The 26461-nt window shown below is 42.8% G+C and overlaps 2 protein-coding genes across 4 annotated transcripts in view; one reads left to right on the top strand and one right to left on the bottom strand.

Annotated features, from left to right (window-relative positions):
* LDLR (low density lipoprotein receptor) overlaps positions 1 to 3935 on the top strand; it is a 34960-nt gene extending 31025 nt beyond the window's left edge. For both annotated transcript variants that reach the window (XM_036751226.1, XM_036751218.1), the window contains exons 17-18: positions 697 to 854; positions 1684 to 3935. In XM_036751226.1, the coding sequence (XP_036607121.1) occupies positions 697 to 854; positions 1684 to 1719 (194 nt within the window). In that variant the 3' untranslated portion in view covers positions 1720 to 3935. The remainder of the gene's footprint in view (positions 1 to 696; positions 855 to 1683) is intronic.
* An 8008-nt stretch (positions 3936 to 11943) lies between these two features.
* On the bottom strand, positions 11944 to 24787 carry SPC24 (SPC24 component of NDC80 kinetochore complex). 2 transcript variants are annotated; one of them, XM_036761245.1, is made up of 5 exons: positions 24628 to 24787; positions 14162 to 14306; positions 12763 to 12867; positions 12144 to 12220; positions 11944 to 12050 (listed from the first exon to the last, which is right to left on the bottom strand). In XM_036761245.1, exons 1-5 carry the CDS (start codon positions 24785 to 24787, stop codon positions 11944 to 11946), a joined length of 594 nt encoding a protein of 197 aa, XP_036617140.1. The 2 variants fall into 2 exon arrangements, with proteins under 2 accessions (XP_036617140.1, XP_036617148.1); XM_036761253.1 differs by having other exon boundaries at positions 24599 to 24646.
* Between the last annotated feature and the right edge of the window lie 1674 nt (positions 24788 to 26461).

Genomic DNA, 26461 nt, shown 5'->3' with positions numbered 1-26461 from the left:
CTCCTTTCCCCACCATAGAACCCTCTTTTGTAGCTAGTTAGTACATCCAAATGAAACAGATCAGTACATTGGCTGTGTCTCAAAATGTATGCCTCTTATAAAAAAAAATGTGCCTCAGTCTGTACCTGTAGTCCACCAAGTCTTTACCAAGAAGCAAGAGACTTGTTTTACCATCAGTCCTCTGAAACCTTCATTGGTATTGATCCAAGTTGTGAAGTATTTTAGAATCTCTTTTCTGTGTCATTTGTATCATCTTGTAAACTAATCTCCTGATTCTGCCAGGCATCCTTGCTAGGCATCAGTGCATATGTATCTTACCAAATTTCTCAGATTTCTTCATATTCATAATTTATGGTAATTTCTCTACGATACGTTCAGTCATCCCCCAATTGGTATATACTCATTCTCCTTCTAGTTCTTTGATATGACTAAAAAAACCCACTGCTGTAATTCTTCATATATGGGATCTTTTCCTCTGTCTTTGACCTCCTTGGGGTATATGTCTAGTTCGAGTGTCTCTATGTCAAAGGGTATTCACAGTTTGTTAACTTTTAAAAGATAATCCCGCATGATCCTATAGTATTTACTAAGTACTAGGGATCATGCTAGGCTCTGGGGAAACAAAAACAAAATGAAAAATAGTTCCTCCCCTCAAGCAGCTTATATTCCATTGTGCTTCTCCTTCCCTTTCTTCAGCTGTCATCACTTTGCTTTGTTTCGGAGCGTACCTGGTATGGAAGAACTGGCGACTCAAGAACATTAATAGTATAAACTTTGATAATCCCGTCTATCAAAAGACAACAGAGGATGAAGTTCACATCTGTAGGAGTCAAGATGGCTACACATACCCCTCGGTAATAGGCGTGTTTGTTTATTCGGTCACTTTGTCTGACAAATATTAATTGAATATACATCGTGTGCCAGGTCCTGTGATAAATGACATTATGGTACACAGATTTGGACTTCCCTGTGGGAACATCTGTGGTATAATTCAAAGACTTATCATTTGTTATAGCACAATAGTCTTCCATTTATATGCCATAATTTATTTAGCTTTTTCCCACTTGAGGTACAGTTCTTTAGTTTCTATTTTTTTTTTTTTTTGCTATCACAGAAACAGTTTTTATGATTTTTTTTTTTTACATATGCAACTCCTTCAGTTTGAAAGCAGCTAGGTGGTACAATGGATAGAAGAATGGGCCTGGAGTCGGGAAGGATCTAAGTTCAAATCTAGCCTCAGACCTTAACTAGCTGTGTGACCCCGGACAAGTCCCTTAACCTGTCTGCCTCAGTTTCCCTAGTGGTAAAATGGGGATAATCATAGTGTTTATTTTTTAGGGTTGTTGTGAGTATCAAATGAGATATTTATAATGTGCTTAGAACAGTGCCTGGCACATAGTAGGTACTGAGTAAATGCTTGTTATCGTCCTTCCTTTCCCTTCCTTGAAAGGAGGTTAAATGATTTGTCCAAGGTCACAAAGTGAGTTGTGAGAGGTTCAAGGCTTTTTGGTGCCTTTCTTCCCATATTATGCTGCCTTATTATGAATCATTTGTCCCACTCTTAGTATCAGAACCAAACCTCCTCCCCTGTTCTGGTATGGAAAGGCTTCAGAGGGGGTGTTTTGACAAGTGAGTAGAAGAAACAATATGACCATTTCTAAACTCTTCTTTTTGCATTTACAGAGACAGATAGTGAGCCTGGAAGATGATATTGCATGAACGGTTGTCACAAGAAGTGCCTCTTACCAAAAGTCGCTGCTTATTTATGGGAGGAAAATGCCTTTTCTTTCCCAGTTCCTTATCAACTGCTCACCTCCCAGGGCAGCCACTGCTGCTACTTCCCAAGGGACCTAACTGATATCCACCTATATAAAGAAAGAAGAGAAAGGAAAATAAGAGACAAAAGAAAAACCACTACCCCCACTCACCCCCAGAGGAATGGGCTTTGTTGGTGGTGTCTGGGCTAAGCTGACTGTCTGCTTGGAGTTTTGTTTTATATATTTATTCATCTTGGAGGCAAGGCAGTCAAGCTTTTAATGGAGTCCCTTGGATGATGGGTTTTGTTGGTAATTTCCCTTACGTGTGAAGGAGAAGAGAAACAGGAAACAAGATGGAGATGATTCTCTGGATGTAAGGCTGCAATATTTCTCTGGTGAGATTCAGATGCTTCTTCTACCGCAGTCTTTTGGATAAGGGAATAAAGATGAGGAATGCGGTTACATGAAGACTTGGGGACTGCACAAAAAAGCACAGTGGCTTCCAGATGGAAACAGGTGCTACTCCTGGTCAGGTGCTGCACCCCACCCCTTCCCCACTCCCTTTATCTCAGGAGTGAAAGTGTTTACTTCTGCCTTGGAGTTCTTGGTAGACAACCTGTCCTCCCATAATCCCAAACTTGGCCTCTTCCAAGCACATCTGTGCTCTTCTTTTAAGCCATTAAGTTGCCTAGAGATGACTAGTAAGAAAATGTGGGGTTAGCTTGAGCTAAAACTAGCCTAACTCCAGTCACTTAATCACTCATTTACAGTAACCCCTGCCATCATTCATCCTATAATATGCCACAATATGCCAGACACTATCCAATGAACTCCCGCAAATAGTCTGCCATTATATGACATTTTTTGTTTCTCCCCTCTCCACCCAACACCTCCCTCCTTCTTACTCATCCCTCTTCCTTTTTGTGGGTGAATTTTGTATCTCTTTTTTCTTGCACTTTTCAGTTCAGGGTTGTATATTTTTATATTTTTATTATGATTTTGCACTGTTTTCTTTTGTATATATTATTTTGACTAATAATGAGGGCTTGGCCAGGATGACCAGTTGCAAAATGCCAAGAAAAAAATTTCATTGTATTTGTGAATTTGCTATGTTTTCTATACTGTTCAAGCGAGTGAGAAGGGATGTGTGTGTGTATGTATGCATGTATGTATGTATGCATGTATGTATGTATGTATGCATGTATGTGTGTTCTCCTGAGTCTGTCCAAATGGAAAAATCGATCAGGAAACTTAAGCCAGGACTTCCTTGTTTAAAAGACAGTTTATAATTGCCATCCATTATCTTTCTAGCTCACATCTAATGGACTATTTGAAAAGTCTGCTCCCCTTGTGTTTCTTCTGTATCCTTCTAGAATACACAACTGAACACTTTATTTCACTTAAGGAGATGTGTTGTCTCAATACATCTCACATCAGAATATTTGCATAGGACTAGTGATCCTTATGCTGGGTTAAGCTCTATATTTTCTGTTAGAAGCCTTTTGGAAGGAACGACAGCAGCCAGCCATTGAACTGTCTGCCTTGCACTTCACGGGCCCTGAATAAATGTTTGTTGTTGAACTGAACACTGGAGAGAGCCAGACAAACTCCTATCGTTTCTGATTGGTGAATGTTTGTTCTCCCCATTCTCTCACCCATCCTTTTCTGAGTCTAAAGGAAATGGGAGGGAACAGGACATAAAGACTAGACATGAGAAAGATGTAAAGCACTACAACCCTCTATTGCCAGAAGCTGTGAAAGACATTCTAAAGCCTGTAAAATCATGTACAGTCAGTAGGTTATTTGTGTGGGTTGTTTTTTTTTTTTTTGCACACAATATGTCTTTTTGTGTATTTGTATATTTGGGTGAGACCACTATCACTCATTTTTTAAAAAGAACTCACTTAATTTATTTTTTTAACTTCCTGGGGCACCTTGTATGTCTGGGGTGATTTTTTTTTTCCTAGATCTTTCTCCTCATCTTATATCTAAAGATGACATTTGCACCACTGTGGCTGATGCTTCCTGGGGCAATGACATTTGCACACACACATGGAACACTGATCACCTTTGGAATGGGTGGGTGTCAGACTTTTTGAACAACTGTATGTACAAAATGTTTTTGTAGCCTGATTGTCTTATTGTGATCAATTAAATTTCTTAAGTGCAAAGTTTTAAGTTAATGTGTGTTTCCTCTTCCACTCAATACTTACCTTTCTTTCCTTTGTCTATGGGAGTCCTCCAGGAGAACCCTGGGGTCTGGGACATTGCCCAGATAGAGGCATCTATGAGAAGAGTGGGCCATCCCCCTTCCCTCCTGAAGCAATAAACCCCACCTGTTTCTTTGTCTATAGAGGCTACCCAACCTCACTTCCTTACTGCCCAGCTGCCACACACCTGGCTGGCAATGGGTTGTTGCACCATAGCTGACAATCCAATGCCAAAGGCTTTCTTATCTCTGTGATAGTGCTGCTCTAGCTTGGATGCCCATCAGCAGTGGCCCCTCAAAAGTTATCGGAAGTACGCATTTTGAACCTTAGAACTGGAGTCCTGTTCCATGTCTAATCCTCTCAATTTTGAAGGGAATGGTGGTTATTTTAATACATAAAATCCCTAACCAAAAAGTAGAAAATGGGGGGAACTTAGAAACTTCTTCCAAACAAACTTTAGGCATCAACTTGCCTTTTCTCACCTAAATGAGGCCTTTTTCCTCTTGGACTCCTCAGCTACTCACCAGCATCATCCCCACCCACAGCCTTCAACAGTTGACCATCTACATAATTATCAGTCTCTGGAGAAAAGCAAGATTATCTTGCTTAATAAAGAGTAGTTTCTATGAAAACTTGATTCTGAGTTCTGAGTGCTAATGAAACAGATCTGCTTCCAGCCTTGGAGAAAGGAAGGAAGTAATGTTTGAGGCTGCTTGTTTTGTTTTCTTGGCAGGAAGAACAGGGAGTGTAGACGGGAGCTGACCAGACCTGTTGGGGTCCTACTTGGGCTTAGCTGTTCAGCTTCTTGTGCCTTTTTCTGGGTGAGGGTGTGGGCCTGAGTGGTTACTCAGTTCTTGGTCTCTCCTCATCGCAGATGGAAGAAACCCAGATGCAAATTCAAGGAATGAAGGTTGCAGTGGTTGCAAGGCAATGAAACTGGTTGCAATGAAGGAGGTTTAGCTTCAGATAAGGGATGATATAAAGCTTTAAGAGGCCATTGAGTGATCTTTAGGCTGAAGAATGGATTGGGGCAGGAAGCCAAATGGGAACCAGCTTCTATTTGTGCACCAGCTCTAACCTAAGGCAGGACCTCTAGAAATAAGAAATGTTGGAAGCAGATTCCCACCTCAGCCAGTAGGTCTGTACCAGTAGGGGCCTCAGAAATGAAAGCCTAGAGAGAGCTGTTGGGGGTAGGATTAGTTTACCTGCTTTGTACCAGCTTTTTATGTTTGGGAGTGGGGAAAGGGGATGAGAAGGTGGTGGACTCAAGTCCAGAGAACTGAAGATGAAACATGCTGCTTACCTCTTGCCAGGGAAATGACTGACTTAAAATGCAAAGTGAGATCTATTTTTGGATGTGGCCTACATGGGAATTTATTTTGCTGGATTTATGTGTATTTTATTTATTTTTTGTGTGTGTGGGGGGGAGGGGACAGTAGGAGGAAGAGATAAAAAATAAAAACTTTTAAAAATTAATATGTTTTAAAAGAAGGTGGCAGATCTCTGAAAGCGACTGCCTATATGTCTGACACTGATAAGACAGACTTGAGTTTTCCAGACCACATCCTGCAAAGACATTACCCTCTACCCTGGATTCTCTGTTCAAAGAACAGACTATATATAGGGGCAAACACATTCCCTCTAATCTCCTGAGCAATGTTCTCTCCTCTGTCACTGTGCCCTGGAAATAGCACCAGAGAGTAGGCATTTCAGGGTGGGGCTAATCAGCAGAGGAAAAAGCGCAGCTTGGCTTTTGGCTCTATCCCTAAAATGCTCTCCCCATGTCCTGGGGCTATGCATGTTAGTTTGCCAAGAGATAGATGGAATGAATTGGGAGGTACCTGCCCCTCAAAAAATATCACCACCACCACTACCCAACCTCCCAGGGAGCCAGACATTCCTTCACAAGAGTCATGGATTTTATTATTTTCTCTCTGTTGTACATTTTTATTTTTTGCTACTCTGAACTTGATAAACATCAACAAATATGAATGGTTTCATATATGAAGAACAGGAAAAAGCCCTGTAAATGCAACCTGTAATCTCTACTTTGTACAGTCTGTTTTGTTTTTAAGTATAAAAGAAATTCAACATACTGGTTTCAAAGTAGGACTGTTTCTCTGCTCTCCACCTCCACTTCCCTCAGTGCCTTAAAAAACAAACAAATCCACAAACTTTACATGTAAAAATTTACATGGATGGATCCAGAGTCAAGGGAAAAATATAACCTTTGACCTCAACAACATAAGTAGAAAGAACAGTCACAAAGCAAGCAAAAGCAAATAGGGCAGACTTATAAAGAACAATACTGGCTTCAAAGAAGAGGTGTAAGGAGACACCCCTTTGCAGAGGTGGGAAGTCCATGGGCAAGATACATTACATGTATTTTCAGACTTTTTCAATATTGATCAGGTTTCCTGATTTCTTTTCTCTTTTTCTTTTCCTTAAAAAACATTATTTGTTATATGAGATGACTCTTTGGGATGGGGTGGGTGAGAGTTACTGGGGAAAATTTTAGTGATAAAAATAAAAGATACCAAAATTTAATTTTAAAAATACTTCAATGACACTCCTTTTTTTTTTTGGCATCACCATCACTAGGTCCCCTTACCCCCTGCATCTTCCCTCCAAATAAATTTAATTTAATTTTTAAAAATTTTAATTTAATTTAATTTAATTAATTTAATTTTTTCCAATTATATGTAAAAACAATTTTTAACATTTTTTTTCTAAAATTGTGATTTCCAGATCCTCTTCCTCCCTCCCTCCCCTCTCTCCTCTTTGAGAAAATAAGCAATTTGACATAGATTATGAATATAAAGTAATGTAAAACATATATCCATATTAGCCACGTTGCAAAAGAAAACACAAACCAAAAAAAGCCCAAGAAAAATAAAATTTAAAAAGAAGTATGCTTCCATCTGCATTCAGACTCCATCAGTTCTTTCTCTGGAGGTGGATAGCATTTTCCATCATAAGTCCTTCAGAATTGTCTTAGATCATTGTATTGCTAAGAATAACTAAGTTCGCAGTTGATCATCACACAATGTTTTTGGTACTGTTTACAATGTTCTGGTTCTGCCCATTTCACTCAGCATTAACTCATGTAAAGTCTTTCTAGGTTTTTCTGAAATTATTTTGCTCATCATTTCTTATAGCACAATAATATTATATTACAATTATGTATCACAGTGTTCAGCCATTCCCCAATTGATGGGCAACCCTTCAACTAGAGCATTTTCCTAAGCTTCAGGCCTTTCTTGTTACTGTTTTCAGAGCTAGTTCTAGGGGTCTGTAGGTTTTCTGTTCTTCTGAGGTGGTATGATCTAAGGAGAGATGTGTATATGACTTTCCTGATCTTTGAGCAGCTACAAGCATTCTTCTCCACCCTGGAACTGTGACCAAGGCCCCTGCATGCCTGCAGTCTCAAGTGCTAGTGAGCTAGTGCTCTTCTTAGCTCTGGGATTGTGTTCAGGAACTAAGTGTGGGCAATGCAAGAGTCCTGCACCCAGTGCCAACAAAGGGTCCCCTGTAACCTCCTTCTGACCAGCTGTCTGACTCCCTTGAGAACTCCTAAAGTTGCTGCTGTTGATGAACTGCTTCCAAGGTCTGGTCCTGGCACTTTCTGAGCTGTTCTGATCACCATCCTGCTGTGAGACACACCTTTCCTGCTGACCTCCTAAGTTGTCCTGGCCAGGAAAATTGTTTCACCTTGGCTTTTTGTTGGTTCTGCTGCTCCAGAATTCAATTAGAGGTGTAATTTTAAAGTTATTTGGGTGGGAATTTGGGAGAACTCAGGTGCGTCTCTGCTTTTACTCTGCCATCTTGGCTCCACCTCCCCCCAAACAATTTAAAAAAAAATCCTGCCTTGCAACATAAATGTGGGCAAGCAAAGACAGCTGTTACTTTTTAGAGAAGACTGTCTTCAGAAGGTTCATGTTGAATTAAAAATGTTAAAGAGTGGGGGAAGGTGTGGTGTATGGAGAAGGGGGAGGCATGGGGCTCCAGCCTTTAATTAATTAGCATTTTTAGCACCTGCCAGGATGACAAAGTTTCCCAGTTCCACATAGAATAGGGCCTGCCCAAAGGGACTGGGCACACACAGGCAAAGTAAATCCAGGACCTGAAGCAGCATGTAGAGATCGGGTTGGGTGGGTCACAGGCGCTTGGAGGGAGGGAATTCCAGGTACAGCAGGGTGCCAGACAGGGAGAACACCTGGGAGGTATCTGGCCTGATCCAGCCATACCCAAAGGCAGGCTCTGAAGCGCTTACCTCCCTGCAAGAGCAGCTTCTATGAACAGAGCCTTTCTGACCAACAGCTTTGTTGGTGACCCCAGGACAATGCTCTCTTGTGCTGAGCTCCAGATTCATGCTCGGCAGCCTCAGTTCACCAGCCTCCCTATGCCCTTGGAATGGGTGAGGAGGTGGAAAAGGAGATCAGCAAGATAGGAAGGGGGAAGAGGAAGGTATTGGATACTAACTTTCTTTTCATCTCAGAACTCAGTGGTCCCAAGGCCCCCAGGTAGAAAATGGCTCAGAATTTGCTTGTGACCTATCAGTCTTGAAATGCTTTTTCTCTCCTGCTCTGAAACATCTCTTTGCCCTTGATCTTAATCATTATCTCTTCAGCCCAGGGCCTCTGCCCAGCCAGTCTCCCACCTCCATTGAAGCTTTGCCTTTCCATACTGCTGAGGCCATAGAGAGCCAGGGACCTAGTGGGTGGCAGGAGAGGGTTCCATTCCCCACCTTTCCCAGGGCTGGCCTAGGTGGGACCTGGTGGCACAAGGACCCCAGGGACTTGAAGGGAGAAAATGCCAGGCACCTTTCCTTCTCAGTCAGGGATAGTAGTGGCTGGTGCCACTGCTACCAAAGCCAAACTCCTATCTGGAGAGGAGATGATGTTATCAAGGTAGAGTGCTCACCTCCTCTCCTGAGGGCCCAAGCAGGGTAGGCATTTGCTGACAGATTTCAGATTTCACATTCCTGCTGCTGGACTCTTCTCTGTTCCACCCAGCCCCACCCCTATTGGCAAAGTGAAGGGTTATCTCAGAGTAGTCAGGCTGGACCCTGGCCTGATACCAGGAGGTGAAGCGTGGGACATCACCTCATTCTGAGGTGGGGCCCCTAGAGCTTCTGCTCCACCCCCAGCGTGAGGCTCTCAGAGACACAAGTTCCTACTGTGGCCTCTGCCTTGAGCCCAGCCCCTGGCTCTAACCCTCAGCCTGGGGCAGCTCACATCAGAGCACCTTCCAAACACCTTGGCTAAGCCCCAGAGAAAAGGCCAACTGTCTCCTACTAGTGATTCAGAGACCAACCATCACCCACCCTGGCCTGGGGAGTGGAAGGGCAAAAGACCTGAGTTCAAATAGCAGCTTTGATAACTTATGTGGCTTGGGCCAAGTCACTTTGCTAATATGGCCCTGTTTCCTCACACACATGTAATTCATACCCTACATATAAAATGCAGGAATTGGACTGGATGGTTTCTAAGATCCAGTTCTAAATCTGATTCTTAAAGCTTGAATCCCCAGGGAAGCGGCCCAGGACCTTGGGAGGGTGGGTTTAGAGAAATATGTGGGTGGAGCCAGCCATTATCCCTGGGGGAAGAGGATGTGATTCATGCTTAATAAACATTAGTCATAGGTGACTAACTATTCAAAGCCTGAACAGCTGGACAGGTTTAATTTACATCCTAATACAGTGCCTCCCCAAGGAAGTTTAGATCTCAGCTCTACTTCCATCCTGAGGGAGGGTACAGTAGCTTCCAGTCTCTCCCTTTGGTTAGAGTAGTCCCATATCCCAGGCTGTGGAGTAGGGGCAGAAGAAAGTCTTGTCTGGTGTAGTGGGGAGAGACAGGCTGGGCTGTAGTAACATACCAGCCTGTACTTGGGTACATAGCTCCCGTGAGTCAGACGCTGAAACTTGCACATCCGTCCCTCCTCCCACCCAACCCTCGGTGAGGATATCCACCTGTCTTTTCACAATTGCCAAAGCCAAGCAACTCCCTGAATGAGGCCAGGGGGAATGATGCTCTTGGAGACCAAGCCTAGGCCACATTCCTTACCCACTTGTACATTCCTTGTCCCTCTCTGGCTTCTGCGTATCTCCAGAGTACTTGGACCCTGGCAGCCCCCTGCACGTGTCCCCTGACACTGACTTTTATCGTCTGGTCAGCAGATTCCATCTGAAGGGCAGCCCCTCAGAGTTGTCACCCTGCTCTGCTTCACTTAGCTCCTCTCCCACGGAAAAAATCTAGGCAGGTCCCTTTGGGAGAACAAAGGAGAGTAGAACCCGACTAGGGACATGCAAGTTTGGAGCATTAGGTCTTTGGGTTCAGGTAATCCCCAGTTATAATTATTCAGGCTCCAGAGGCTGATAACATTGAATATTTCCTTTTTTTTTTTAAACTCATGTCTTGGGAACCAGCCTAATGTCTCTGCGGACCACATTCTTAGCTTGTATCCCCCACAGGACCCAGTCCCCTGGGTTGGATTTGATTCTTTGATGAATGTTACAGTGAAATAAAGAAATCAAGTTTCATCTGGACAAACAATTTATTTAGGAACACATGCAGTCACAAAACAAATTGGGACCAAGGCTCTCTGTAGCCAAGGACCCTGAAGCTTGGTTTATATACAGTTAATACACAGTTTGGAGGGAGTGAAAAACAGGATTATAAGGACTGAGACATCTGGTTTCTCAGTGGTAGAGGGTTTTGGGAGACAGAAGGTAAAAGGGTGAAGGTGTAGTTTTGTGATATTTCTTAAGTTGGGTGACCTTTGGGAGGGGGAATAATCTTGTGACTTCTCCAAAATCAAATGACTTATAAGCAGCAGAAACTTAGCCTCACAAAATGGTGGATGAAGACAAGAGGGAGTGACTAATGCTATTTTTAATATAATATCCAGTCCCCTGGGTTAGGCTTGAATTCTTTGCTTTCCCCTTAGGGTGAGAGCCATTTGGGAAATTAAATCATTACTATGCTCCCAGAGCTCTATGTCTCATGTTGGGGTCAGGAAATCCAATGGACTCCAGTGGTTTGCATGGTACCTGGCATACAGTTGGTAGTTAATAAATGCTAGTTGACTGGTTTGCCTAAAGTCCCTGCAAAAACAAGGGAAGAGTGGGGCTCAGGGCCTTGTTCTTAGTGCCATCTCCTGGCAGCTGTTAGATAGCAAGACAGAGAAACCAAGAGATGATTCTGCTCCTGCCCTTGCTAATTGTCCTTTCTGACACTGGATATACTCCTGACTGGGTGGCTGGCCCTCTCCTTGGATAGCGAGCTATGGCTTTAGGAAAAATGATCGGGTGGACTTTTTTACTCTGCAGCCGAATCTGGAGACCTGAGGTCTCAAATTGCCAGTTATTCTCAGGGAGCTTATGGGCTGGTGGGTGTTATCTTGGATATAATGTTAAGGTGAAATCATAGGCTCAAATCCTCCCTTAATCTCTCTGTGATACTAGTGAGGAGGGAAAGGGTAAAAGGAGAGAGGAAAGGATAAACAGGAAAAAGATAGGATGGAGGGAAATATACACTAATCATAACTGTGAATGGGATGAACTCACCCATAAAATGGAAGCAGATCAGAGTGGATAAAAACCAGAATCCTACAATACGTTGTTTACAAAAAATACACTTGAAGCAGAGAAACACACATGGAGTAAAGGTAAGGGGCTGGAGCAGAATCTATTATGCTTTAAATGAAGTAAAAAAAAGCAGGGGAAGCAATCATGATCTCAGATAAAGCAAAAGCAAAAATAGATTTAATTAAAAGAGATAAGCAGGGAAATTACATTTTGCTAAAAGGTACCATCATAGACAATGAAGTAGTATAAATATTAAATACATACGCATCAAATGGTATAGCATCCACATAAATGAACTTCCCTGGGATCATCCACCTTAACACGGCATCTCTCCACTTCAAATCAGTGCGCCTCCCCGCCCTCCCCAAACATGCACCAATGAGATTGGTCACCACTGTGTGTCCACCAAGTTCCAGAGATAGTCACTGATAAATTTCTTAGAGTGCTGGGTGCTGTCAAAATGGATAGGCTGGGCAATACTGGGACCATGATGAACTGAGGAGCCAAAGTAAAGGAAAACACATTTCTATTTACAACCCCCCCCCCCCCCCCGGGACCTTTGCCCCCTTGATAGTCAGAGAAGGATACTGCCTTTGATCACAGTTGGTTCACATTCATAATCCCACTCAATTTTACTGACCCGATGATAAAGTTGAGATATATACCTGCAAGAGAAAACACCAAAGGTTTGGTGATTAGGAACATGTTAATATTCTAGTTGTAAGTTATTATGAGTAGTATAGTTTCATCCACTGAAAGAAATTTTGATAGCTTTAACTGATTTGGGCTTCTGGTTTCCCATCTATAAAATGAGTGGGGCTGGACAGGAGGATCTCTAAGGGTCCTTCCAACTCTAAATTCCATGATACTTCCAAGCATTAGCAGATAGTTTCATGAGTTGGGGGTAGTCAATCTTCTGGTGACCTCTGTACTTAATTTGCTTGTTCCTTGAATGATGATTGACTGTGGGGCCTAGCTTTGTATGACCTGATAGAGCTCATGCTCCACTGGTGTAACTCCCAAGAACCCATAGTCGTTTCTATAGCATAGTTTTCTATAGTTTCCTATAGTTTCTATAGCTTCAAAGTAGGACTTATTGGACACTGTTAAGAATCTCTGCTGAAAATGGAGGCCATTTTATTAGGTCAAACACATCACATCTAACATGAGTATGGCTTCCTGGTGATGTACATTATGGGACACTTACATAGCTGAAGGGATCACAACAGTTGTATCTTCATCCACTTCTCCTTCTGTCTTTGTGAGGTCTTCTTCCATTTCCTTGAGTTCTTCCAGCTCTTTCGTCAACAGAGTACAACAGAAAGTTAAAGAGCTATTCATTTTTGAATACACCCCTCTTGGTCCTATCAAAATCACAATACTGGTCTCTAATATGAGAACCTTTCTCCCAAATCCACAAATATATGTAATTCACAAGAAACTTTAAGTACATTTTAAAGGAAAAGTCTTTGCTGGATGTTGGCTCTGAATTCAAGCTTGTAGAAATGGATATTAGAAGCTATCCTAACAGATAAATGGCAGATAAATGGTCAAAGTTTGACTAGGTAGTTGTCAAAAGAAATATAAGCTATCAACAACTATATGAAAGAATCCTCCCAATCACTAATAAAATAAGTGCAAATGAGGTTTCACCTTGCTTCCAAACAAAGAGATGACAAAATGCTAAATGTTGGAAGGGCTACGGGAAAATGAGTGTACTGCTGTTCTACTGATGGAGCTATAAATTGTTTCAACTCTTCTGGAAAATAATTGGGAATGATACCTAAAAAGGCACTAAAGTATATAAACTTTTTGACCCACTAATTCTACCACTAGGCATATATTCCAAGGAGGACAGAGGGAAAGGTCTCATATATACAAAAATATTTTAGCAGCACTTTTTGAGGTAGCAAAGAGCTGGAAGGAAAGCAGACAGCCCTCATTTGGAGGATATCTGAAGAGAATGAAGAATTCATACTCATGGGAAAACATGTATGAACTTAGGTAGAGCAAAGTAAGTATAATCAGAAGGACAACTGACACAATGACCATAATCATGTAAAGGAAAATGGCACAGAAAACCTTGGAATTCTTAATTCACGCAGCAGCTAATCATGACTTCTGAGGACTGATGACGAAACCTTTCTCCTGCCTCTCAGGAAAGAGGTAGCAGACAATATATGTAGAATGAGGTAGATACTTCTGGGCATGATCAATGGTTTGATTAGTTTCTCCATGACCGCATTTATTTGTTAGAGGAGCATCTTAATGTAGTGGATAGAGAGCTGGCCTTCTGGCCAGGAAGACCTGGATCCTAGCCCTGCCTCTGACATGCATTGGCTATGTGACCCTGGGCAGGTCACTTAACTCTCAGTACTGTAGGCAGCTCTCCAAGACTAAAAGTTACGGAGAGGTGCTGACTTGCATTGGTAGAGGGAGTTTTCTCATTCAGGGGTTGCCTATATCAATGAAATCATAGGTCTAGTCTTTATCTCTACTTATTTGTTATAAGAAAGAATTCTCTAGACATGGGGGTAGTCATTGGGAAGTTAGAGTGATATTAAAAAAATCAATATAATATTTTAAAAGAAAAAGGACAAGGATATTGGAGATCAGCCTGTAGACTGGCATCCTTCTCGCTGGTCTTCTGAAGCTCAGATTCAAATTTCTGTAACTTGGATTCAACGTGTTGTGCTGTTTCTTTCTCATCAATTAGTTTCTGGGCCACATCTTCCTCCATAGCAAGGATCTCTACAGACAGACCAGAGAGGGTATATTCAACATCAGATGCTGAGTTAGGAAAAACAGTGAATAGCCAAGGTTCCCTTTCCTTCTGGGAAAACAAGCACCCAGAAAACTAGTTCAGGAAATGTATAGTACAAACAAGAGGCATTTTTCTTTTCTTTTAAATTCAATTTGATTTTAATTTTCAATTCCAAATTCTCTCCCTTCCCCATCCCCTCCCTGAGAAGGCAAGAAATACAAAACCTATTACAAAATCAAGTCACACAAAAAAATTTCTGCATTAGCCATGTTCCAGAAAAAAAAAATGAGAAAAAGAAAGAGAAAAAAATGCTTTAATTTTCATTCTGAGTCCATCAGTTCATTATCTGGAGGTGTATAGCATTTTATATCATGAGTCCTTTGGAAATGCCTTGGATTATTGTACTGTTCAGAGTAGCTAAGTCTTTCAAAATCACTTATCTTTACAATATTGCTGTCTCTGTACAATGTTCACTTAGCATCATACAAATCTTCCCAGGTTTTTCTGAAACCATCCCCTTCATTACTTCTTACAGCACAATAGTATTCCATCACAATCATATGCTACAACTTGCTCAGTCATTCCACAGTTGATGAGCATCCCTTCTTTGTTACCTCAAAAAGATGTGCTATAAATAGTTTTAGACGTATGAGTTGTTTTCCTTTTTCTTTGATCTCTTTGGGGGTATAGGTGTAGTAGCATTATTTCTGAGCCAAAGGATATGCAAATTTTAGTAATTTTCTGGGCATACTTCCAAATTACTTTCCAGAATGGTTAGACTAGTTCACAGCTTTACCAACAGTACATTAGCATACCTGTTTGCCCACAGCCCTCCAGCATTTGTGACTTTCCTTTTCTGTCATCTTAGCCAATTTGATGAGTATGACGTGGTACCTCAGTTGTTTTAATTTGCATTTCTCCAATTACTAGTGATTTAGAACACTTTTTTTAATATGACTATTGGTAGCTTTGATTTTTCCTCTGAAAACTGCCTATTCATATCCTTTGACCATTTATCAATTGGAGAATGACTCTAATTCTTACAAATTTGGCTCAGTCCCCTATTTTTGAGAAATAAGACCTTTATCCAAGAAACTTGCTGCAAAGCTTTTTCTCCCACTATCCTGCTCTTCTAATTTTAGTTGCACTGGTGGTTTGTACAAAATTTTTTTAAATTTATGTAATCAAAACGATCTATTTTATCTCTTGTGAACCTTTCTATCTCTTATTTGGTCAGGCACTTTCAAATGCCTTTCCCCAAAGATCTACTTTCCTTTACCTTGCCTTGAAGGGACAGGCATGGTATGGGGATATTCCTCTCTTGGTTGAGGGTCACAATCAGCCTGAGCAGGCCAGGTACCAGGAACAAAGGAGTAGGGTAGAAGAACACTCAACACTCAACATTCCTATCTACTTTCCTCACTCCAAAGGTAGTTAAAACGACTCACGGATGTCCCTCCTCTAAGGGCTTAGGAGGAAGAGGACTAGGTTCAAGCCCTATACTCCCCACCTCCATGATTGTCCATTTTCCAGTCTCCCTTCAAGGTTCAGCTCAAGTACTATCTTCTTCATGAAGATTCTTCGATTATTTCACTCAGAAATGATCCTCTCTTTTCCCTAAATTCTTGAAGTGTTCTTGTCCTATGTTTGCAATATTCATTCATTCAAATGCTGAGTAAGTAGTAATATTCATTCCAATCCAAAATACATTTATTAAGTGCCTACTATGTGCCAGGCACTGTACTAAGCACTGGGGATACACTAAGTAAAAAAGACAGTCCCTGCCCTCAAGGAGCTTACAATAAAATGGGGGGAGACAACATACAAAAGGAAGTAGGAAAGTGGGGGGGGGGAAGGGGGAGGACCAGGGGGCATCTTCTTCCATGGAGTTGAAACCAGGCAGAGCAGCAGAAGCAGAGTGGACATGGTGCTGAGGGGAATTATGAAGACAAATCAGACTGCCCTTGTCTTCATAGAGCTTAAAAAAAGTAACAGGGAGGTATGAGAGAAATGCTCCAGCCTTAGTACTCTGAGGGTCTCTGATCTCATTGGTTTGGGTGCTCCCTCCATTGTGACAGACTTCAGGCCTCTGTCTTTCAGGAGATGATAGCCTGAACTTCTGTAGTCAAACCTTCAGAACTTCCAAACTACCCTACCAAATGATGAGATGCCCCTGGAGACAGTAACAGCCCCTACCCTGGAGGGCTTCAAGGAGAACAACTGATCTGGGATCTTGCAAAAGGAGCTCTTGGTTGCCTGTGAGTTGGAAGATGCAGCTTCTCAAGACCCTTCCAACTCTTAGACTCTGGGATTCTGAAACAAATCATCTTGTAGCCAGCTTTCTAGTGAGAAGGGCCTGTAAACCCTAGCTAGTCCGATCCTCAGTAAACATACACTGTCCACTACTAGGACTATACCTGAAGCTTTCTTCCATCTGGGGGGGACCTGCCAGAGGTGGTACCCCACCCTGAGAGCGTTTAAGAACCCAGGGTCCCCTCTAGGCACAATGAGTGTGAACTAAATGCAGACGTGAACTCAAGAGAGATTGATCACATGAATGAATGAATGAAACACTTAATAAGCACTTACTACATGCAAAGCATTGAGCTCAGTGCTAGGGACACACCTAGAAAAGTCTGACAGTTCCTGCCATCAAGGAGTTCACATTCTGACAGGGAAGGCTCCAGCTCTAAGTCAGATGGAAAGGTTCCATGGTCCCGAGGAGCAGAGCCACAAAGCAGATGGTCATTCTCTGATGTTATTATTAATGTCACTATTACCAGGGCTCTTTGGGTCAGGGTCCTGGCTGTCTCCATCAGGGTCTGAGGGGAGATGGTGGTCAAGGTGGTAGTGGTGGTGGATTGACCTGCCGGGTACATCCTGTCTCTGGTCTAGCAAGTAGGGGGCACTGTGGATAGAGTGTTGTGCCCAGAGTCAGAAAGACCTGAGTTCAAATCCAACCTTAGATACTTACTAGCTGTGTGACCCTGGGCAAGTAATTTAACTTCTGTCTGCCTCAGTTTCTTCAAGTGTAAAATGGGAATAATGACAGTACCTACCTTCCAGGGCTGTTGTAAGGATCAAATGAAATCCTGTTTACAAACCTTAAAGCGCTATAAACACTAAATGTTAGGAAGAAATAACATTGATTTCTTTGCTCAGTACAGCGCCTGGCTTACAGGAGGCCCTTAATAAATGTATATTCCCATCCCTTTTGCCCTGACTCTCCCTAGGGGTGGCTGACAGCTTCAGTGAGTTTGGCTTGCTTGTTTCGAGGGTGGACCTTGGCTGACAGCATGCAGATTATGACATGGGTGAGCAGCGTGTTCTAGGAGAAAGAACATCGAGTCTGGAGTTAAAAACCCAGGATTTGAGGCCTCTGTCTGACTTCTACGAGCCACGTGGCTATGAGCAAGTGAATCGCTGTCTGCAAGGGTATGACTGGCTAATGCTCGGAAGAGGAGTCAGACTAGCTCTTGGCCCTGGAGGGCTGAATTAGTAACAATAAATGGAAACTGCAGAAACTTTGGCTGAAGAGGAGGAAAAATTTCCTAACTATTAGAGTTGCCCAAAACCAGGACAGGCTGCTTTGTGAGAGAGTTGAGTTCTCCAACACTCAAGGTTTTCAAGAGGAGCCAGGAGAATAACAGCTGAGCTTGAAACATGGCTCTTAAGGTTTGTAAACTGTCTGTGAATCATCTCCTATTTCTCTGCAGACAGCTTGCTTTGGATATATATGTTTGCATGTTGTTGTCCCCATTAGACTGTGAGCTCCTTGAGGACAGAAACCATTTCTTGCTTCTTTTTCTATGCATAGCACTTGGCATAGTGCCTCGCGCACAGTAGGCACTTAATAAATGTTTATTGATTGATATCACATACATTTATCTCTTTCAAGCCTCCTAATAATCCTGTGAAATTAATATATAAGGGTCAGTATCTCCACTTTTAGAGAGAGGGAATCTGGGGGTTAAGTGACTTGCCTCTGGTTACTGGTAAGGAGCATCAGAGCCAATAATTAAACCCAATTCTCTCTTAACTCCCAGTTATAACTCCAGCACTCTGGAATCTCTAAGACCCCAACCTGGTCCCCTCCTTCACCTATTCTGTATTTTCTTCCCTTTGGTCATCCCTATCTGTCAGATACTTCCATTTTCTAGGCTGTAATAATAATGTCACACTTCTATGGACCTTAGGAAAGAAAGAAGGGAGGGAGGGAGAAAGGAACTGACAGCTAAGTGGCAGCTGGGCTGAGGCCCAATTTGCTTCATAGAACTGAATATTTTATTGGATTCTTATCTGGGTATGAGGCACCTTTGGGGAATGCTTTGGGGAAGGACTCACGTGTCAAAAACTTTTATGTAGTGTAGTGGAAAACATTTTCTCTTTAAACTTCAATCTCTTCCAATCTACTGGCTCCTTCCCTACAAATATACCCAGGTCTTCCTCCTACATACTCTTTCTCTCCCCACTCCTTCTCATTATAGCCAACCTCCTAGGGTTGCTTCTACTTACTTATCTCCCACTCAGCTCCCAGTATTTTGCCTTTCAACTTTACTGTGACTGAAACTGCTTTTTCCAAGCTAATTAATGATTTCTTAATTGCTAGTTTCAGTGGTCTTTTTGTTCTAACTACCAAGCATTTCCTTCCCCGGACAATCTTTTCTCACTGAATTCTTCCTGTTTCTCCCCATACTTCCTTCTCGGACAGCTCCTTCTCATTCTCCTTTGTAGGATCACCATCCACATCCAACCTTCACTCTCTCTATATGCATTTCCCCAAGGGTTCTGTCTTACATCCTCTTTAATTCCCTTCTACCCTGTCTTCCAGTGAGCTCATCAATCCCCAAGTATTTAACTCTCATCTCTATGCGGATGACACCCAAATCTACATCTCTCATCTCTTTCCTGAGTTCCAGTTCCATGTGGCAAATCGTCTACAGTATTTCTTTATCTGGATGACCCATAGGAATATCAAATACAACCAATGAACTAATTTTCTTTCTCTCTAAATGCACTCCCCTTCTTCACCTCCTCATTTCCATCAAAGGTCCTATCTTTCCAGCCACCCAGATTTGCAATCTTGGAGTCACCCTGGCCTCCTCACTGCTCATATCTAATCAGCTATTGAGTTCTGGTGATTCTGCTTACACAACCTCTCACATACATCCCAGTCTTTCAGGCTCTCATCACCTCTTTCCTGGACTGCTGTGATAGCTGAGAGCCTTCTAACACCAGTTAGGTCTCCTCATTCCCAGTCTCTCTCCTCCCCAAACCAGCCTATGCCCAGCTGCCAAACTGATGTTCCTTTAGTTTTTCTTTTCCTTTTGTTATTCTGAATTTCAATCATTAACAAACACGAACATTTCCATATATACACAGAAGAATGAGAAAAGAGGGTTCATTTCAAAGCTGCCCTTCTTGTCTGTCAAAATGATGTTGCTAAAACACAGGCTTGACCATGTTAATTCCTTGCTGAAGAAACTTCAGGGGGTGGGGGTGGTGTGATTTGAATAGAAAAGACAGGTACCTGAAGAGAAACAGGTAGACAAGCTCTCACATACCTCTTCCAGCAAAACCTGAACAAAGCACTATACCAAAAGACTGATCAATAAATCTAATTAGGAACTGCAATAAATTACTCTACCCACCCCAGAACTGTACAAAAACCCAGAAGCCTACAGGCAACAGAGAAGCCAGTCAGCAAATAAGATGACGTTTACCTAGAGAGACCAAAGATGGATTAGATACACCTGTAGCCTGCACGGCTCTATATTCTGAGACAGCAAGAGCAAAGGCTTGCACAAGAAAGCTCCAGGGTTGTTGGAAACCTTCCTCAGTGTGGACCTTGGAAGACCACAGAGGTTTTAACAGGGCTTGACACTGAAAAGGTCCATAGTGCTCTGTCCTGAGACACCACAAAGTGCTCTGAAGATCTAGCCCTTTTGGAACGCCAAAGACCCAGAGGTGTGTGTGTATAGAGGGGCCCTAAAACCTACCACTTTTAGAGTAGAGGCACCCTGGGAAGTAGAGGTCAGTGTAGAAACACAGGTGACCCAAGTTGAGACCAAGCAAGGAACACACCATTCAAAGCACAGAAGTGGCAAAGTCTGGCCCCAGCACAATGTCCCAATTCAGGAAATAACTCTAGATATATGACTAAATAGAAGACACCAACTACTACAAAGATTTATAGATCCAGAAATACCAAAAAATCCTAGAACCTAGAACAGAGTAACTCTATAACAACTGCAAGGAGAGACTCAAAGAAAAAAAAATGCATGAATACCTGGAAGAAATGAAAGAGATAAAAAATGAAATAAAAGTCCTGCAGGAAAGAACTGGAACAATAAATAGCTTAGAAAAGAAAGTAGTAAATCTTATTCAAGTAACAGATTCATTGAAAATTAGGATAGGCCAAACAGAAATCAGTCACTCTATAAGACAAGAAATATTAAAACAAAAAGATTTTGAAAAAGAGCAAAATTAAAGCATCTAATAACAAAAACTACTCCAGGAAAAAGGTCAAGGAGAAATAACTAGAATCACTGAATTCTCTGAAGACCATGATTAAAAAAAAAAACAACCAAAAAAACCCAAACCTGGGCAATCTGTTTCAAGAAATCATAAACAAAAACTGCTTAGACCTATTACAGCTAGGAGACAAAGTAAAAATAGAAAGAATCCACCAATCACCTCCAGAAAGAAATGGTCCAGGAATGTCAAAATCAAAATCCAGAGTTTCCAGGTCAAAGAAAAATGACTGCAACTAGTCTGAAAGAAAGAATTCAAGTACCATAAAACCAAAGTCAGGAGTACATAAGCCCTTGCAGGTTCTACTACAAATGAAAGATCTCAGAATGCAATATTCTAAAATGCGAAAGAGGTAGGCTCATAACTAAGACTAGATACTTTCCCTGAAAGTCTGAGTACAATGAATGCCACAGTGGAAAGATGGATTTTTAATTGAATAGAGAACTTTCAAGCATTCCTGATGAAAAGAAACTTCAGTAGCTCCATAAAAGTCAAACTCTCCACCTTAAAACTCTTCACAATCTATTGCCAACCTATCTTTCCAGATTTTGGTTTTTTTTTAAATGTTAGTCCCCTTGAAATGCTTTTCCTTCCAGCCAAACTGTGTGCTACTTGTTATTTGATAAGACACGACATATTCAGCATTGCCTTCGAACAGGTTGTCCTGTATGCCTGGGGTTCTCGCTTTCCTCTCACTTTTGCTTCTTGGAATCTCAGAATCCCTCTGTGACAAGAGAATTTCTGTCCTAGGCCTCTCGCTATCACTGTGATAAGAGAAAGACTGTGAGGGAAAAGAAACTCTGGCTCAGATTTCTTGTCAACACTGATAAGAGGGTCCTGCCCCAGTCTCTATTTGGAGGTTCCAGATCTTGTTCCCGAAAGTTAGGAGGGCACAATACCTACACCATTGAGTTTGGGATTAACAAGCTACAGATCCTGTTCTGACCAGCTTCAGGTGTCCTCTTCCTCCTTTCTGTTACTTGTTTATCTGTTCCTCTTATTTTTCCCACCTGCTTTCTGTGAAATTCCATTTTTCTATGCGCTTTTATATTCTCCTTCCATATGAAGTTGCTGAAGCGGAAGCTCTGGGCTCACTGACTCGAGCCTGCACTCTGAGCAAAATGATAAAAGGGCAGTTAACTATCTCTGCATCATTGATCAGGGGCTGACAGAGCAGCCCCTCAGAGTGGACCCTCAGGTAGTTTTTACCTGACCTTCAAGGTTCAGCTCAGGTACCAACTTCTACAGACTGCCCTTCCCTATATGGCTCCTAGTAATTAGTGATCTTCTTCCCAAATTACTTTATACTTATTTGTATTTACTCAACTGAATGTATGTATGTCACTCTCATCTGGGAGGAGGTGGGGGAGAGGGCCGGGCAAGAGAAAGTAAGCTCCTTCAGGGACTGAATCGTTTTAGCTTTTGCTTTGGTATTTCCATTTCCTTGCATCATATAGTAGGCCCTTAAAACACCTTGCTGAATGAATGAGACACTTAGTTGAAGGAGAGCCTTCGGAATGACATTTTCCCCTCCCCACCCCCCATGGAAGCTCCTTCAGGGAATGGATTGTCTCACTTTTGGTTTGTTCCCCCCTCCCATTGCCTTGCACATAGTTGGCACCTCAAAAAACTTGTTAAATGAATGAGACACCTTGGTGAAGTAGAACTTTTAAGATGGCATTTTGCTCTGCCAAACAAATATTTCATCAACAAAAAGCACAGTAGAATTTGTATTTGTTCAACCTTTCAATCAATCATGCAACTAAAGTCCGCTATAAACTATAATTTGCAAATTCACCAAATATGCCCTTGATACATGACTAGATTAGGCAGCTAGCTAGAGAGTGCAGTAGGTAGGAGCACTGGACTTGAGAGTCAAGAAGCCCCGAGATCACATCCTGTGTGATTCTGGGCAAGACACTTAACCTCTCAGGTTCAGGTTCTCCATCTGTAAAATGCGGATAACATCAGCACCTGTCACAGGGTCAAATGAGGTAACACGCATGGCACTTTGCAAACCTTGAAGTGCTATGTAGATAAATGCTAGCTATTATTATTTTCAGATTTTGCAGAAATGGAAAAGCAGGCATCTGGCTCAAAAATTCACTTTTATGTGGTAGTAATAATATTGGTGGGAAGTAATAACTTCCCATAAGCCTTTGGAATTCTTCCCTCATAGAGGATAAAAAGCCTTAGATTTGGAGTCAGAGAACCTTGTTCAAATCTCAGCCACTTATCGAGCCCGTGTGACCTTGTCCAAATCAATTAACCTTTCTGGGGCTCAGGTTCCTCATTTGTAAAATAAGTTTGGACTAGAGGATTTAAAGTCCCTTCCTGCTCTGATACTTTATGATTCCATGGGAAAAGACTTGTGATATGACAGGAAGAACCCTAGGATGGGAGTCAGGAGACCTAGGCCCAAACCCCAACTTGTGGTGACCACAAGCAAGCCCCTTTTACGGATGACTTTCTCCCACCATAAAGTCAGGGGTTTGGAGTGAAAGGTACACAAAGGCAGCTGAGCGGTTGTGGTGAAAAGTGTACCTGGAGTCAAGACAACCGGAGTTCAAATATACTTAGTACCCTGGGCCACCAGTTTACCCCAGTTTACTTAACTGTAAAATGGGGATAATAACAGCACCTCCCTAATAGACGAGCATTTATTAAGCACTTAAATCTGTTTAACAAGAAGTGGGGGAGAGGCGCCTGGAGCTCCACGGAGGGGGAAGGGCACCTACCATGTCCCGGGTACCGTGCTGAGCACTTTACAAATATTATCTCAGTTGATTCTCAGTGAGGTTGGGAAGAGAGGTTAGGGCCAGGTTGTGCTTAAAAAAAAAAAAGATACAAGGGTCAGTTAGGTTTTTTTTTTTATTTTTGTGGGGAAAGACTAGAGGCAGGGAGCTCAATATGAAGCCTAAAGCGATAGTCCACGTGAGAAGTGATTCGGGCCAAGATGGTGGCATTTACTAAGTGCCTACCATGTGCCAGGCATTGAGCTAAGCTCTTTACAAGTATGACCTCATCTGATCCTCACGACCACCCTGGAAGGTGGATGCTATTCCTATCCCTATTTTACGGTTAGAGAAACTGAGACAAATAGAGGTTAAATGACTTGCCCAAGATCACACCCTATCTGACCTTCTGTGGGTTCCTTACGCATTCCTTGGCATTGGCCACCCCCCCCCCCCCCCCAGCTTGGAATGCACTCCCTCCTCAACTCTGCTTCAAAGAATCCTTCTCTTCTTGAAGATGAAGGTCTGGGACCGTGTTCTTCAGCATAAAGCCACTTCCTGATTCTCCCGCCCAAATGAACCTTCTATTGAACTACTTTGCATCTATATGAATGCATTAACTTTATCAGCGCTGCATTTATTTTTATATTGTCATTCCCATTAGGACGCAAGTCCGCTTGGAGTCGAGATTGTTCTCATTTGTCGTACTTCTTTCTCGGCACCCAGGGCAGCCCTAGGCTTTGTAGGCCTTTAATCAATACTTGCTGATTGATTGATCGCAGGAGGATAATGTTGAGATAGGCGGGGTCAAAGCCGTGAAAGATTTCAAACGCCCAAGAGTGGGCTTTGTGTTTAATCCGAGGGGCAACAGGCAAGCGCAGGAGTGAGCCGCTCGGGGCCCGCCCCACCCACGCCAGAGTCCCCTGCGCCTGCGCCCTCCCTCCCCCTACCTCTCTCCCACCCCCCCCACCCCCCCCCCACCCCGCTCCTCGCGCCTGCGTCCTTTCTACCTCCGCCCCTTCGCGTCCCGCTCCAGCACCTGAGAGGAGCCGATGAGTGCTTTTGTTCGTGTCCAGCAGCCTCTCGATCATCCGCTCCTGCCTCCCCAGGAGCCGCCGCACTCGCGCCCCGGCTCGGTTGGGGTTGAGCAGACCGAGCAGTCCCTGGCTCACCTCCTCCATGTCCCGAAATACCGCCATGGCCGCGGCAGGAAAAATCAAAAGAAGCCTGCCGGCTCCAAGCCCGCCCAAACTCAAACGGTCGCCGACCCGGCCTCGTTTGTTTTCTTCGCTTTCTATTGGTTTTCCGGTGCGACAGACGTACAAAATAGCCAATCGTCTTTGGTGGGGCGGGGGGCGCTGGTCTTGATGCGCATGCGTGATGCGGTCTGGTCAGCCGAGAGGGACCGGTTGCTACCATGCTGGTTGGGTTATGGGCTGTCACCCACTCTGCAAGGCACGTCCTTCTTTGGCGGCCCTCCTGCACCCCGAGCCCCCAACCAAATATCCCGGGCCTTCCTGTGAGAGGAAATAGGCGTCTCTGCACTCGAGTTTTTGGCCCGAGCCTCCTAACTGGGTCTCCTCTGGCTCCAATCCCTTATAGAATGTGAGCTCCTTGAGGGTTGGGACAGTTCTATTTCTTTATATTATGTATATTAAACACCTAGCACATAGTAGGTGCTTCACAAATGCTTGTTGATTGAAATCCCCTTATCCATCCATAACCTAGTGGTTTTTCGCCTCTCCTTCTGCCCTCCCTCACAAAACCTTACCCTTGGTCTCCACCCTGACTTCCAATCTCTTGACCTCTCAAATCTCACCCAGGTCAGCTCCGCGAACCAGCCACTCTCTCTTTTTCCAGTCCTGACTTCTTGGTGAATCAATTTAATTCCACATAGTTCCCTCCCCACCCCCTCACCTTATCACCCATTATGCCCAGGCAAGCCTCAGCCTTTGCTCCTACAAATGTGCTGCTGGACAAAGGTGGAGAAAATCATGCAACCATTCTGACTAGGTCCAATAAAAATACCTTAAAAACCTCAACTGGTCCTTCACTACTGCTAGGCAATCCTACTATATCTTTTTATCAACTCACTAGCCCACCCTCCACAGCAGCTCTTCCAAACCTCATCTCTTCTCAAAGCTAACATGGATCAAATCTTGCCCTAACCTCTCTGCTGCCTCCAATTTTTGCATCTCCAATTTCATTTCAGATATCTCCAATTGGATATCCAGTAGACATCTTAGAATAAACATGTCCAAAACAAAACTCATTATAACTCTCTATTATCATGAGAGAAATGATTATTTCTCTCATACATTAATAACTAATTATTGAATTAGTACTAAGGTTTTTCCCCTTTCTTACTTCTTCATTCAGGAATCAGCCCGTGAAGAATAGGGCTGATAATGAAACTGGATTTAATATTCTCCTCAATATTGTTCAGATGCCACCCAACTAGGAAGGCCCATTGTGTCCTACTTAAGCCTGAGTGGGGATTAGATCCTTTGTCTAATTGTGGGGGATTAGGGGTGGTCTGGGAGTAAGAGTGACATAATCAGAGTCACATTCCCCCCAGGCCCTCATTAGAATAGGTCCACCTCTCTTAATACTCATTCTTTTCATTAATTGTTAATTAATCAGAGTTGGTTGCCATCTGTAGGGAATACCCACTCTTCCAAGCACATATAAGCGTCAATAGACAGGCATGATCTGTCTTTGGTTCATGAGAGACAACCAAATGATCATCCTTTTATTAATTATTCGCTAGTCATAATTAATAAAATGATTACCCAGAAATTATGTCTCTTGAACTTTTTATATGTCACAACTGTAGAGGGCCACACCATCCTTACAGCCCTTCAGACTTCCAA

Source organism: Trichosurus vulpecula, chromosome 1 (assembly GCF_011100635.1).
Source record: "Trichosurus vulpecula isolate mTriVul1 chromosome 1, mTriVul1.pri, whole genome shotgun sequence".
Taxonomy (NCBI): Eukaryota; Metazoa; Chordata; class Mammalia; order Diprotodontia; family Phalangeridae; genus Trichosurus; species Trichosurus vulpecula.
This window is presented reverse-complemented; position numbering and strand designations above follow the sequence as displayed.